This window comes from Chaetodon auriga, chromosome 11 (assembly GCF_051107435.1).
Source record: "Chaetodon auriga isolate fChaAug3 chromosome 11, fChaAug3.hap1, whole genome shotgun sequence".
NCBI classification, from domain to species: domain Eukaryota; kingdom Metazoa; phylum Chordata; class Actinopteri; order Chaetodontiformes; family Chaetodontidae; genus Chaetodon; species Chaetodon auriga.
In genome coordinates this window covers 17,107,048-17,123,102 of record NC_135084.1, presented here as the reverse complement: position 1 = coordinate 17,123,102, position 16,055 = coordinate 17,107,048, and the positions used below count along the sequence as shown (strand labels likewise).

The 16,055-nt window shown below is 41.5% G+C and overlaps 1 protein-coding gene across 1 annotated transcript in view; it reads left to right on the top strand.

The window, feature by feature from the left end:
* The first annotated feature begins 2,950 nt into the window (after window positions 1-2,950).
* Window positions 2,951-16,055, top strand: part of LOC143328206 (E3 ubiquitin-protein ligase NEURL1-like) — a 29,332-nt gene continuing 16,227 nt past the window's right edge. The window contains exons 1-3 of the mRNA XM_076743222.1: window positions 2,951-3,183; window positions 8,031-8,272; window positions 9,874-10,195. Of these exons, the coding sequence (XP_076599337.1) occupies window positions 3,150-3,183; window positions 8,031-8,272; window positions 9,874-10,195 (598 nt within the window). The 5' untranslated portion in view covers window positions 2,951-3,149. The remainder of the gene's footprint in view (window positions 3,184-8,030; window positions 8,273-9,873; window positions 10,196-16,055) is intronic.

The following is a 16,055-nucleotide window of genomic DNA, read 5'->3' as shown; positions in this document are numbered from 1 at the left end:
AAAGAAATGCACATAATCAGCTATAACGGACAAGGAACTTTTTGTATACTTATTTGCTTTGTATAACAGCTGAATGTCTGTTTGTTTGCTCCTTTTGGCACTGCATGTAGATACACTGAGAGCCCCTAACAACTGTAGTCAAAATTCTTTCTGCGAGCATCCTTTGCCAATAAATAAACTGGATTCTGGTAATTTTAGATGAATGTTTAGAGTCCCTTCTAGCTACAGTTTGCCTGATGTCAATCTCATGATCAATAAACTTTCCCCCAGTATCTTTCTTATGTCACTGTCACTTCTAAATGCTATGTGACATCTTGATTTCACCTCTGATACGTGCCTGGGTTGCTTTCCTGCTGACGCCCCCTGTTGAGGATCATATGATGCTCTTGTGTTGCTTTGTAATGTTTTGCATATGGCTCCAGGGCGAGGGTCCAAACTCGGAGTAGAATGGTGTTTTTGTTCAACATGGATCATCCCCGAAGAGTGCAGGCATGCACACTGCTGCCTCAAACAAGGTTGTCAAGATGTCCGCGGAGGCCCAACGCCAGCACGCCCCACCAGGCAGCTGCTGCCTGCCAGGCGCCCATCTACAAATAATCAACTGTGGGAGGAGGTGTCAGTCTGTTCTGTCAGGGTATACAGTGTATATCCAATCCTGAGTGAAATGTTCAAAGCTATTACACAAAGAACTAGGCTATAATATCTTTTTGAAAAGTGCTGAGAATATAGTAGAATCAGAATTTAAGCAAATTAAGCCAATTTTGAAACTATTCTGTGACTTCTATGCATGAATGCATTACTGATTACTTGCTAGGCACAGGCCCAGGGCCCCCTGACCCTCACACAACCTCTGATTGAGATGACTAATAGCATTTCTTGTTGGAAAGTCAATCACATGACTACTAAAGAGACACAAAACAACCACAAGAAGACGCAAAACGAGCACAAAGAAGATGCACAACTACAGATGCAAAACGACCACAAGGAGATGTAAAATGACCACAAAGAGACACACAACAACCACAGAGATGCAAAATGAACACAAAGAGAAGCACAACGACCACAAGAAGACATACGACAACTATAAAGACATGCAAAACTACTACAAAGAGACACCAAACGACCACAAGAATGTGTAAAATGACCACATCAAGACAGAAAACAAATTCAAACAGACGAACGACCACAAAGAGACACAAGACGACTACAAACGATGAGGCTGCGTTGGTCTGGGTGTTTTGTACCTTTATAGGAGAGGGGGGCCTTTATATGTGGAGATTATTCACAGGTAATAACACTGTAAAAGATTATGCAGAGTCATGACAGAAATGTGATGATTGTGTTCTTCTGGTTTACAGCACTATGAAGGTGCATTTAAGGCAAATTTAGGCAAAAATATTTCGTTTTTTCGTGTTTTGTAATTGGTATTTTGCAGCGTCCCTCAGTGCTTGATTAGTGGCGTGCTGCTTTGATGCTACTGTAGGACACAAGGCATCGTGTTTTATCATTTCACACTGAACAAGACTTCTCCTTGTATTACAGAAAAGCCGATCAGAATTTGACAGCTCTGTGATCAGGTGGCACGTCAAACTCCATTAAGCGTGACTGTGATAGCTACAGGGTCCATGCCATAAATTCCTAAGTGTTCTGTTCACACTTTTTGCTTTGATATTTTTAGTTCATCTCTGTTTCCTGTGGCAATTAATATTGGTTTGACCACTTTTCATAGAAAATCGCCATGTAAAATGCTGCATGAAAATCCTCCAGTGCTACGACTTTACCCCCGTTGCAAATTGCTTACAGACAGTCGAGTTAACCGCAATCAGTTTGTATAAACAACATGAGAATATAGCTCATGCTACTGAGCCAATACAGCGTCTCACAGGCCTGGCTGCCGACACAAGTTATGTAAACGCCAAGGCGACAAGGCAGATCCTTGAGAAGAGGTGCCCGGTAGGAAGCAGGGCCATCATGCCAGCTCTGAAGCTCTGAAGCCATGACACGTCAGGGAAGACCTAACAAGTTGTTCCTTTACGTTAAAGGAAAAGAGGAAGGACTTAAAACTCTGTATTTGAGGAAAATTATTCATGAATTGAAAACTGAAGGTAATTGCTATTCAGGCCCAATTCCACAGCTCCAGGGTCACAGTAAGCCTGAAGTCAGCGGTGTCTCTGCCTGGTCATCGTGGCACTGCCATCGCCAAGACATGAAGTCATAATGTGTCAGCATTCATCTTCCAGCTCCCGAGTAAATCTTAAAAATACTGCTATGTGGAGGAACGATCTGGATTTAGATGAACGGAAACCAACAAACCCTTAAACCTTCGGTGGTTGGAAGGAAAACTTGCAGTGTGACATCTCTGTATTATCGGTCACTTTCACTCATTCCCTCCAGATGGGTCCTTGAAGTGGTTTTCAGAGAGTTTCTGCCAAAATAACTGAAAACCTTCAACCCAGTTGTCAGAGGATTTTCCTCCCTGCACTTTTATTTTCCCATCTACTGATTCAAGTGATTCTAGGAACATCTGAGCCTCCTCATATCCATGTAAATACAGACAAACGCCAGCCTGCAGTTTCAAAGTGAGCGATCAGAGGGGGTGCTGCCAGCAAACAGGGTCCTCTTAACAGGTGGGAGGGACAAACCCAGCACAACCTGTTGTATAAAGACCGTGCATCTTCAGCAGGAGAGTACAGGATTTAAACATAAAACTCAACTTAAAGGAGAAATTAAAACTACTGGATCTCGGTTGTAGACACGTGAGACCCTACAGAGACAATATAATAGGAAGATTATGTATCCTCTAACAGGCTATAGGATTATAATGATGATTTATAGCTTGAACAGACTCTTTAGGTCCCCTCTTTGGTCGCTACAGCGTTAATAGTCCCGGCAAGCCCCACCTCCACTACCACCTTTTATGATAATTTCAGCGTGATCTCTGCACGGACTCAGGGAGCCGCTGAGCGCTCGATCTGTCGGCTGCTGCATGTCGATGAGGCGCTGGACTGACACAAGCAGCCGCTGAATCACTGTCGGGACTTCTTATGAACGGCGTCGTGTCCGTATAATGTCGCCGCTGAGGACGCGCGGCTGAACGCGAATATCCTGGATCCAGTTAGAGAGGAGGTGAACGCACCTTGCATCCAGCCATGGGAGGTCAGATCACCAGAAATACCTTGTACGGTAAGGAGCCTCTGGCCTCAAACGACAGTACTGAGTCTTTATTATAAATGAAGCCGGTGATTATTCTAAGAGGAATAGAGGCGAGTTGCAAGCGTGTTTGTGCAGCCTGAAGCCTGAGTGCATGCAAATTGTAGGCGTCCTGATAGCCTAAAATAAATGAGAGGGGGGAAAAAAAATAAAAAAGTAGCCAAGTTTTTACCACCTTCTGTAAGTCACGACTGGCTTTGAATGAGAGGAAATACGAACAGGAAGTTGTGTTTTTCAGAATGTGATAAGCTTCTGTCTACAGCATCATATTATGAAAACGCTCCAGAGATGTTTCAGTTTACAGGAAGTCAAAGCTCAAAGAAATCAGACAGGGCAAAGTGAAACAAGTTGGTGCAGAACTTCTTCCACCTGGTTTGTTATTTCTTTAGTGCCAGGCACTGAAAGTGATACACTTGCAGGCCTCATGAATGACAGCATGTTGGCAAGGAGTGTCACAACTTTGTGTGCTTTTATGTTTCTACTCATGTGGCCATGAACTGATCACGTCTCAAATGGAGATAACAGGTGCACTGGACGTTTTAATTGATGAAAATTCTTGCAGAAGCTTTGTCTACAAGCTGATACAAGATGTAATTTAATTTAAATTTAATTTTCTGACTTCTTCCATGATTAGTTTCATTGGTTATACAGTCATAATGTCTAGTTTTCCTTTCTGGCAGTCATACAAACTCACCATGTATGAAACTTATTTACTATATTGCAATGTAAATGTGCCTAATACTGTAAAGAAGTAAAGCATGAATGTAAAGTTGATTCATTGCTGCTGTTTTATTCAGACTTCTGTACATTCATTGTTTCCTTTATATTCTGACACGGTGAAACATCCTGCATCAAACATTTGTCTCAGAGAGGAGTTATTGATTATGTTGACTGTAGAGCTGCAAGATTAGTCAATAAACTGATTAGTCGATTTCCAGAAAATTACTCAGCTACTATTTTGATAGTTTTCTTCAGTGATAAATTTTTTAAGCAAATCATTTCCTGGTTCCAGCTTCTCAAATGTGTGGACTGGCTGTTGGTTGAACAACACAAGCATTATAAATCAACTCAATCAACTTCAGGGCTTCAGGAAATTATATAGACCATGTGCTAAAATAAAAAAAAAAAAAAAAAAAAGTTTAATCGACAATGAAAAGAGTAGTTTCATCCCTCTTTGTACATTTGATGAGGTTGGCCTTCTGTGAATTTACACTGGCAAAGATGAAGTGCAATGAATCTGATGATGTCTTCTACATGAGCTGATTTCACTCAAATTGTGAAGCAGACACATGCACTATACGGGAATCTGTGGCTTTGAGACGAACCCATGATGTTAATTGATACATAGTACACATCCAGGCAACAGTAAACACCTAATTTCCCACACGGACCCCCACCAATCCATATAGTCCTTTCCCCAGTGAGGGGCCACTGGTGTGAAGTAATAATGTAAGTGCAGGCAGGGGCGCTGCTAGAAATTCTTGGCCCTCTGACAAGAACTCTGTCAGGGCCCTGAAAGTGTAACCCATGTCATGTTGCAGGACCCTGTCCAGCTCACAGGCTCATGAATCATTCAACTCTCCCCATCTTGTATTGTATTTTGATGACTGGATTCTTTTCTTAATGTGTGGAGTGTTTTAAAAGTCTTCAATGATTATCTCATCGGTGAGATTACATGTGAGAGGGATTATAGCTCTTGTTTTCTTGTTCGACAGAAAGTGTGCTTTAGTTTTAGCTTGTGGTGTACTCTCATTTAGAAAATAGCTCCACAATGAGCAGCACTGATGATTCATTACTAGAGCTGCAAGTTGATTAGTTTATTCATCATTTAGTTGATTGGCAGGAAATTAATCAGCAAGTATTTTGATAATGAATGAATCCATTTGAGTCTTTTTTGAAGAGAAAAATGCCCAGATTTTCTGGTTCCAGAGCTTCAAAAATGAATGTTGTCTGGTTTCTTTAGTCCTCTATCATATTAAATTGGGGATTTTAGAGTTTTGGACTGTTGGTCGGACAAAATAAGGCATTTGAAAACATCCCTTGGACTCTGGGAAACTGTGAAGGCCATTTTAGACTAATTACTAGACCAAACCATCAGTCCATTAATTGGAAAAATAACCCACATATTAATCAAGACTGATAATAACTGCTACTTGCAATTAAACAGCACTGTAAAAGTAACAGGATACACATTGATACAGAAAGATGTTTGAGAATCACTTTTGTTTACCTCTTATTGAAGCCACACAAGCTATGACATATTTTCAAAAGAAAAAACATATAAGTGCCCTTTGGCTCTCGAGGATGCTGCCTGTGAGTGCTCGTCTTGTGAGGGGGGCCACCGAGCCTTCGTACTAACGTCACACCACATTACGGCCTCAGTTGAGGCCTCTTAGTGAGAGTGAGCCGGGGGATAAAACACAGAGGAGCGTAAGAGGCCAGGTGATACTGGCCAGGGCCGTTCTTTGTCTCTGCACTGTTTGTGCTCCAATTAATGACAGCAAAGGCAGTCACATTGTGCGCAGCAGTGCATTAAGTAACATTATCCTACCTTAAGTTGCTCATCTGACACTTGTTGTGGCACCTCTCTTTTATCATGATGGAGCTCTGGTCACTGTTTAGCCTAATGTCTCCGTCAGGTTGCGTGACTTTTTAAACACACTTCAGCAGCCACTGTATCACAAGCACCTCTGGCTCTAACCAGCTGCCATTTACAGTAAATCAAATGTGGTATTTTTATTTACCCATTTGTTTACTTTATGCACACTTTATATAGTCCTCTGAGTGCTGCAAGCAAACTCCAACATGTCTGAAATGTAAAAATAAAGCTGAGATGATATGAATATAGTGAGAGTAAAAGAAGATATTGGATTAGATGGTGAAGCATGAGTGTTGCTACACTGTCTGTAGAGTCCTGTGAGGTGTCGCTTCTGTTTTCAGACTTTACAGGAAATACTCTATTCGGTCTCAGGCCTGCTCATTGATGGAGTACAATACAGTCCTGTTTTATTTTCCTGAAGACATCACGTCTGACATGACATCATGGATGCAATATGGTTGAAAGATTTGTTATGACTTCATTTAAGACCACTGTTGTGCACAGAGCACAATTCGACATTGTTCTGCAGGGACAAGAGCATGCGAGGAGGTTAACAAATACACTGTACTGAGCCCAGAACACTTGGCAGGGACTCTCTGATTGTGATTTGAGGGGAAAGGCTCCTTCTCGTTTAACCTCAACAAATTATACGTTTTTACATCCATGGAGGGATATAATGTCGTCATCCGCTGCTCAGGCCTCTATCTCTGCCCTGAAATCAGAACAATAGGGGTGTTACAACAGACCTGGTCTCAGAAGTCACATGACTGGTCACCGCCAAACCTGACAGCCTGAATTGATTTGCCTCTAGGGTACATTATAACACTCTTGACCCACCAAGGTCACTCAAAGGAAAACGTGAATATCTGTCTTTCAGCGACGTCTCTTATTTCTCTCACAGACAAGTACAAGCAGCTCCTGCACAGTCTTCCAAGTATAGGTGTGAAAATGTGAGCAGTTCTCAAGGACAGAGTGATAATTAGGCCTAAATTATTTATTTGGCTTCAAGTTTTGGCACATTGGCTGGGTTTTATGGCACTTTAGGACCTTTAAATGTCATTATAGAGAGGACCTAAGTATTGTAAAGTAGGACACTGGATCAAATCACTTGAGATATTTGTACATGTTATCCAGCGGTCCTTCCTTACATCTAATGAGAACCCAGTGTTTGTGAGAAAATGCCTCCTCCACAATACCACAGTGACCTTGGCAGTGTGCTTTGAAGAGAAATATGGAAACAAAAGGGGAGAGTTGGTCTTAATGAAAGGGAGTGAGTGTGATACCAGGCTCATGACGACTTTGAGCAAATTCTTTAAAACCCAAAAGGAGAGACGTGATGTGAAAAAAAGATGTTTTGCTCTATTATGAGTTACTGTAAGTGGGAGCAGTCATGATTCACACATGTTCACATGGGAAAATTTTGAAAACCTCTGCTGCAGATTGTGAGTCAGTTGTTCTCCTTTGGATCGGCTCTTATTTTGCCACTTCCTCTGCCCGGTGAAGCACAATAAATGTCACTGAATCTAATTTAGTAGCTGCTATTTTGCACATATGATTGTGTTCATTTTCCATTTTTTTCATTCTGATAAAGCACGCCGTGTGTACTTGACATAAACACTGTGACTGATGCACTCATTAAATCATGACTCACAACTGGAAATAACATGCAACAGCCATGTCTTGCTATTATAAGAGTAGCTTTGAATATACTGTATCAGCCAGCTGAACACACACACACACCAAGACCTGAAGAACTTGCTCTGTGCTGTGTTCATGTAGCTATTAGAGATGCTGCATGATGCACCTTAACATGTTGGCCATTGTTTTTGTTCTTCATCCAAGGACATTTTAGCATGTAATTCATCTTGCACATTGTTCTTTCATGGCTACAGTAGGTGTGTGGTTGTACTTTGCTACCTGGAATAGATGGAAGCAGAGCTCAAATATTAGATTATGTTAATACATTTTTGCTTAACTGGATGTTACCGGAGAGGATGTGAGAGGAAGTGACATGTGACAGAGTCCATCTGACGATGTCAGTATTTAAGGTGAAGCCTGCCATGCTACCGACGTGATACAGATCCAATCTAATTATCTAATCTAATCTAAAATTTCAGTATTTTACTGTAAATTGTGCCCCAAGAACAATTTGTTCAGTAATTTATTTTCTGCTCCCCACCTGTGGACCAAACAAAGCATCCATTTGTATTTCTCCACATAGATTCTCTGAATGGACCGTTTCCTGCCACATCCCACCGATGCCACCACAAGCCCAAACGCTGCATGCCCGTCCAGCCGTGCGGAAGTTTGTCCTCCTTCCCTCTGCTCTTCCATCCCAGCACCAAGGGCTCCCAGATTGTTATGGACATGTCCCAGAGGACCGTCAAGAGACAGGCCAGCTTCTGTAACGCCATCACCTTCAGCAACAGGCCTATCGCTGTGTATGAGCAAGTTCGGCTGAAGGTAAAAAGAAAACACTAGTTGTGTCCCAGTTGCATATTTTATATGATATATTCTCAATCTGACAATGTTTATACAATATGATCTGTTAAAAGTGGAAAAATGACAAGAGCTTAACTGAGAAATTCCAGCTGCAAAACTAAAAAACACTGGATTAAAATTTGGTCCAGTTTAGGTTAATTTACAACCCAGAGTCCCAAAAAGTTGGGACACCGAGTAAAACAAATAAAACAGAAAGTGATGATTTACTAATCGATTGTGACATCTGCTCAGTTAAAACAGCACAAAGTCAATATATTTAATGTTTGACCTCATCAGCTTCATTGATTTTTGCAAGTATCTGCTTATTCTGAATTTGATGCAGCAACACATTTCAAACACATTGGGACAGGAGCAGCTAAAGACTGGGAAAGTTGTGGAATGCTCCAAAAACACTTGTTTGGAACATTCCACAGGTAAACAGGTTCATTGGTAACAGGTGATGGTATCATGATTGGGTATGAAATGGGCATCCTGGAAAGGCTCAGTCATTCACTTTGTGAACACCTGATTGTATGAAGGACATTACTGCATGAGCTCTGGAACACGTTATAAAACTGCTGTCGGTAAACACAGTTCATCTGCAAATTCTGTTTTTATTTACAACATCCCAACTTTTTAAGAATCAGGATTGTAGCCTTAATGCTGTAAGCCAATCTTCTCTCTCAGTATGTTTCTATTTTTCTTCTCCCTCTCGGTCTCTCTCTCTCTCTCTTTCTCTCTCTCTCTCTCTCTCTCTCTCTCTCTCTCTCTCTCTCTCTCTCTCTTCATCCCCCTTCTTTGCTCTCCTGTTTTGATTTTCTCTCTTTTCTCTCTCTGCTCTTGTGTGGGCCAAAGCAGCAGCAGCTTAGAACAAGTTTCCACTTCACCTATCAGGCCATCTATGTCTCGAAAGTGAGAGAGCAGGGCAAGCATTGCCATGTGAGGTATATTGTTATCAGGCACGGTAAATGCTAAGTAGTAAAAAGAGGTTTGAAATAAGACAAAAATTGTTTGCAGGTGATAAACATACCAAGGTAACTAGTGCTAGTCTTATTTTAGAGATTTTCAGCCAAGCTAGTGGCTTGGCAGTATGGATGGCAATTGTGGTTTGTGTGTTGTTCCATACTGAAATATCTCAGCAACTACTGGATGAATTACAGTGGAATTTGTTACAGACATTGAAGTCCCCCGAGGATCAATTCTAATAACTTTGGTTAACCCCTAAAGTTTTATCTAGAGTCGTCATCACATCAGAATTTTAATTTGTCTGATACTTTAGTTTATTACTAAGTACCCACAATTTCCATCAGCTTTGTGCTAACATGCTGAAATAAAATTGCGAACATGGAAAATATTAATTACACCTGCTAAACAAAAGTAAATTACACCTGCTCCACACTTGCATGTTAGCATGCTGACATTTAGCATTTAGCTCAATGCATGATGCTCCAAAGTTCAGCCTCTCAGAGCTGCTTGCATGGCTGTAGTTTTTTAGCTTATAGTTCACAGAACAAAGAGAGAGAAAATATAAAGATTCATTTTATATTGATTTTCTTCATTAATTAAAAATATTTGCTCCCCAGATCACTAAAAAGCAGTGCTGCTGGAGCGGTGCTCTGCGGCTTGGTTTTACTTCTAAAGACCCATCGAGGATCAACCCAGACACGTTGCCGAAGTACGCCTGCCCTGACCTGGTCTCCCAGAGCGGCTTCTGGGCAAAGGCCCTGCCAGAGGAGCTCTCCAATGAGGGAAACGTCATCTCCTTCTGGGTGGACAAGAAGGGCCGGGTGTTTTACAGAATCAATGACTCCAGCCCAATGCTGTTCTTCAGCGGTGTGCATGTCTCTGAACCTCTGTGGGCTCTCATAGACATCTACGGCCTCACAAGGGGGGTCCAGCTACTAGGTGAGTCATGCATTCAGAACCGGGTCCTTTCTGAGAAATGGTGACTCTATTTGAACTTAGCAACAGTTTGGGAGGTTTTTAGTCATGCTAGCACCATGCACCATGTCAGTCTCTCAGTTGGTTGTTCCACCACTTTGGTCACGACTGAAATATCTCAATCTGTTAAATCTGCTAGATGGGTTTCTATGAAATTTGGTGCGGGCATCCATAATCTTCAGAAGATGCAGTCCGACTTTATTGATCTTCTGAATTTTCATCAGTCCAATGCTTTGGTTTACAAATACCTACAAAACTCAGGACATTCCCATCTGTGCCAGCAGCACAATCAACACACTAGCATGTTGATGTTAGCATTTAGCTCCAAGCACCGCTGTATTACAGCCTGACAGAGCTGTTAGCATGGCTGTAGACTCTTAGTTTTCTGACTCTGATGTTTTACCACTGGAAACCATTCTGCATCAGATGTTTTTTCAGTGTGAATGGTTAAAAGGGGATGTTACACACAGCTGCTCTACTTTTCCCACACCGACCAAATAGCTCAGTGGAAAAAGATGGTGGGAGATTAGGTAGATTGTATTGTTACCACGGTTGTTAGTATCAAAGAAATGTCCCTAAAGGGGGAATTTCAGAATGTCTGAAACCCCTCTAACAAGTTCTCCGTGCTGTTTAAAGGGTCATTACATCAAAGACATTAAGAGCAAACAGGTCCCCCCCAATCATTAACAGCAGTTTTTCACCGCACTGAATCATCTGAAGTATGTTTGGATTTTAGATTGAGATGCATTTATGAAACACATCATGCGTTGAAAACAGCTGTCTCCAATTTTTCAAAACAATACAAAACTATGCAAAATAGATAAATAGGAATCCTTGTGGATGCCTCAGTACTTATTTATAACCATTTCCAAGAATTGCACTGCCTCTCTCCAAAGAATAGAAGCTGTCAGCGCCGTTAATAAAAATAGAAGAGGCTCCCATATTGTGTAGATAGTGCCATTTAACCTCATTTCTTGCGGTGTGGTTGACAGCGAGAAGCGTGCTATCTCCTGATGGGCTGTTTGGTATCCAGCGCCAGAGTGCGACTATCTGGGGTTCACTGGCCTTGCAGTGCTGACCAGCACACAGCTCTTGTTGAAGAACAAGAGGAGTGTGTTGGTCATCCCAAGAGGACAGACAAGGGGAGGGATGATGTCAGGTAATGACATGTCTGGGGTGTTTTTTCCAAGACAATCACACCAGAGGAATGTCTCACTCTTGGGATCCAAGTCTGAATTTGACTTCATGTGATCACCCTGCCATCACCCCAAGCGAAGAATCATATGATTAAAGGAGAGTTTTCACCAAACATTTTAGTGTAATAACAGAATTTTGTCAACTTTATTAAAGTCAGAATTTCCCGTAATGTAGTCATATGCATATGGATGAGGCCAGCAGCCCTAAATCCCATCGTTTCTTCTCTGGTTTTCCCACATCGATCACCTTTATCCCCACATTGATGGCTTAAACCGAAAAGCCTCGGCCCTCAGTCAGCTGAAGGATCACTTGGCTATCAGCTTTCCTCTATAGCCTGAGAGCGCCACTACTCAAGAGCATGGTATATCTCAAAGGCCCAGTATTGTCTTGGCATTTGGCTGCAGTTCAGCAAACACTTAGTCTCTAAAAAATGGACGGACACATCAAAGTCTGGTGTTGTGAACTGGCACATGTGCCTATTTTCCTTTAACAGAACGGCGCATTTTGATTCTTAATGATGCTTACACCAGGGTCTGAAATTAATGCTGCACCAGCTGATAAATTGAGCCAAATTTCACCTGTTGTGGGCTTGTTATCACACAATCTGTCCAGGTGGGAATTACAGATCTACTGCAGTTGTTCTCCCCCCCCGACTCACCCACCCCACAGGAGACAAATGGAGCGTGGACCTATGAATAAGCTCTGTGGAGTGTAGAAAATGGCTTGGTTAGGTGACCTTGATTTGGCTTTTGAGATAAATGTTCAAGACTGGGAATATAAGGGAAAATACGTTGCGATAAACTTGTTGACTTAGTCAGCGAGAGAATGTGTTTTAAGAGCTTTTGTGTATTAAAGGGGCACTCCAGCAATTTTACATACGAGGATCTACTTGTCACCAAGAGTACTACTCAGTCTGGGAAACAGTTGCATAATCTTCTGCGGCTCTGAAGGGAGCTTTTTAAGGGGAGCTCTGAAGCATCGCACTCCAGTAACATTGTCAAAATCACTGCAACAGAAGCAGAGAATTCATCTTTGTCATTCCACAAATTCTTCCTCCATGTCAAAACCATTACCCACAATGCATCTTGACTCCCAACAATTTGGTTGAAGATGCAGAAGTTATGCTAGCAGCAGCTAATGTAGCCTCCAGCTGCAAGCCTGGCGTGCTCTAACTCCACTCTTTCAAACTTGTAGCCTTCAGCCCCAAACCGACGCTGACTCAAGTGACATCACTTGAGGCAGTTTGTCCGATTGCACGCAGCTCTGTCTGGAGCATCAAAAGGCTTTAAACAACTTTTTTCACATATACAGTAGTAATCCAAAAGACCTGTCAATAAACCTTGATGTATAAAATTGGTAAGTAGAAAATAACCTTGATGTCTTTATCTCCCAAGATGTGGGCTTTGAAAGATAAGTGCATTTACCAGAAAGAAAGGGTCTGATGTATTAAATGGTCTAATGACAGTATTTATGTTTCAGTACTCAGGACCAAAAGTCAAGATATTATGACATGTGCTGCTTTGATTTTAAACTTTTTCTCTCTCTTTGAATTTTTTGTCTGTCTCTTGTGAGTCCCCCAACTTTATCAAAGCGTAATGGTGCTGAATCACTGGAGTTCCCCTTTGACTTTATATATAAATATATGTGGGTACTGATAACAGATTTTACTTCCCCAAAACATGTAACCATTGTTTCTCTAAGCTGAACCATTCTTGTGTCGTGACCTCATTCCCCAGCTGACACAGCCGTCAGCTCAGACCAGTCAGCCTTCGCTCTCTCACTTTAACACCCATGTAGTGAGCATAACCGGTGCTGATCACGTCCTTTCTGTGAATAGCTTCTCTTTGCCTTTAATATTACATGGACAGAATTATGAAAGTGTCTCTGCTCACATGCCAAGACGCATTATCGTATCTGTCAGAATCCTCCTGTGAAACCCCACCTGAGCTTAAAAGTCTACTGGAGACAGTCTTACCAGCACAATGCGTCATTGCTCGTCTGATGTAATCTTTTGGTGGTTTGATTATTTTGCTTGAACGAATTGGTTCTGTGATCCTTCCTCCTTCCATATTTCTATAAAATCAGAAGCTGTAAAATTCATTCTGAATTCACGATAAAGTTGTATCATTGTGGGAACCATTTCCAAAATTACTTGAGTTTTTGTCATTCGGTAGCAGTGACCTACTGTGAAAATGATCATTTCAGCCGTCAGATGTTTTTTTTAGCCTGTGGATAATCCGCATCAAACACATGCTCCGCAGGATTCTCATACCGTTGTGTCTGTTTGATCTCTTACAACCTTACATGCTGTATTAAGGAATTCATCAAAGCCATCCATCGCTGCCTTTTCACCTGTGCTGTCTCTCAATGCATCCTGCTGCCAAACAGCTTTACTGCTATCAGGTCTTATTCTGATGTTTAAGGATCTTTTCAAGAGCGATGTTGTTTCCTCTCCAGGCTGTTATCAAGGGAGTGCAGTTCAGCAGAGAGCCACCCATGCAAAGAGTCAAAGGTGATCCAGAGATCACTGAGACAGCTTGAAAGCTGAGATGGTGTTGCGTAAGAGAGGAAGCTAAATTAATCTGCTGAAATCAAACTGAGCCTCAGGGGTTGTCCAGACCAACAATGCTGCCCATGCAATTTAAGAAAGATCTGTTACATCACCATACTTGTCCTACTCACGCAGCTATCAATAAAGACTAAAGTGCCTTGCTTGGGTTTGGTACAGAACAGCCTGTGCTGTTGAGGATCTTGCGGTGCTATGCTGAGACACATTAGCCCTGAGAGGGACTTATAAAAGATTTCCTCAAGTGTATAATATGTCCGAAGCAACATAACTGTTTTCAAAGCACAATTTGTCAGCTGCATATGTCTCTGTTTACTATATTTATCTCTTATAAGAAACCTTAATAATAATAATTAAAAAAATCACTATTTCCTCATTTTAAAAACTTTAAGTCTGAAAGGTTACTTTTCAGTTTTTTTGTTCACTTTGCAGCATTTGAGTTTTGTCAGGTTTGTCGTGGAAGCTCCAGAAATCAGGTCACAAATAACTTGCAAGTGTTTTCAGTTTCATCTCCCTGAAGTGGAACACATATGGGAATGCTGTGCCTTTCCGCAGTCAAAAACGATCTTCCCTCTACACATGTATGGCGGCAGTCTTAACAGAATGTATTTGTTTATGGGACGACTCCCTAGAGACCACACAGCGTCCGCCGTTTTGTACAGGTATGATGGATTCTTTCCAAGTTAGATAAGCAGAGCGAGTCAAAGGCATCTTTTGATGGATGCAAGATGCTCTACTGGGGGTTTGTTTACTAGAGGTAGATGAGTCACTTAATCACTGACAGAACGGTAGTGATCCGTGAGACCGGCGTCAGCTAACATCATCTGCAACCTGTCTCTCTAGTCATTAGAGAAGAATCCAAGATGGCTGCCAGACTGTCAAGAGGCTGAATACCTCTCAGGTGATTAAGAGGAGGGCGATGACATCAATCATCTCTGTACACGATATTGCGATGCATTAGGCCTGTAGAGCATCATAGTGGGGAAAAGCTGCTGTAAGATTTTCATGCTTACCAGCGTTCAGAGACATCGCTTTCTTTCCACCTCAGAGGACAGAAGCTGCAGGACCCGTTTTTGAATGCAGTCTGCATGCAGATTTTTAGCCATGTTAGTGGCATGTTGGTCTATCTCAGCATTGGATTTCTATGAAATTTTATAGATATCATGTCTGGTCATCAGGATGAATCTGTATGACTTCAGTGGTTCCCTGATTTTTCATCTAGCGCCACCAGCAGGTCAAAGTTTTCACCTGCTGTGGAATAGATACATTTGTTGTAGAGACATTGGTTCCTAGGTTATGACTTTCAAGTGACATGAGACGTGATCAAGTGACTTTTTCTATAGCGCCACCATGTGGATTTGTGTGAAATGTCTCAACAATCTATTGGATGGATTTCCAGGAAATATGGTGCAAACATTAATGCCCTTCTAATAAGCTAGTGCCATTGTTCATTATTGATTAATTACTCTATGAATTATCAGAGATTAGTGAAAAATTACATCATAATTTCCTTAAGCCTAAACTGATGTCATCAAATTGTTTTCTCTGAACTTCTTTCCAAAACCACCACGAAATTCAGTTTGCTATACAGTAGGTTAATAAATGGATGAAAATCTTACAACGTAGAAGCTGGAACTGGATAATATTTGACATTTTTATTAGAAGAATGATCTAAACAATTAACCAATCACCAAAATGCTCAAATAATGAACGTATTGTATCAGCATCTCAGCCTGTTAAACAGCTTTGTCGTGTTAGCATGCTGACATTAACATTAAGCTGCGCCTCAACACATTACTGCCAGCGTGGTGGCGGACTCTCTTTTAAATCGGTTGGTGCACATTTGCAATATTTCATCATATTGGCAGAAATCATTTACAGTTCTTCTTATCATGTGAACCTAACGTTATTCTAATTGAAACTGAAGCTGCCTGTTAGCAGATTAAGATCTCTCTACCTTTGACTCGCACCTGTTTTGTCAACAGATAACGAGATAGTATGAAAATGCTGAAAAGCTCTTTGCTGCACAAACAAGTTGGGTTGTCTGAACCTGACTGTGCT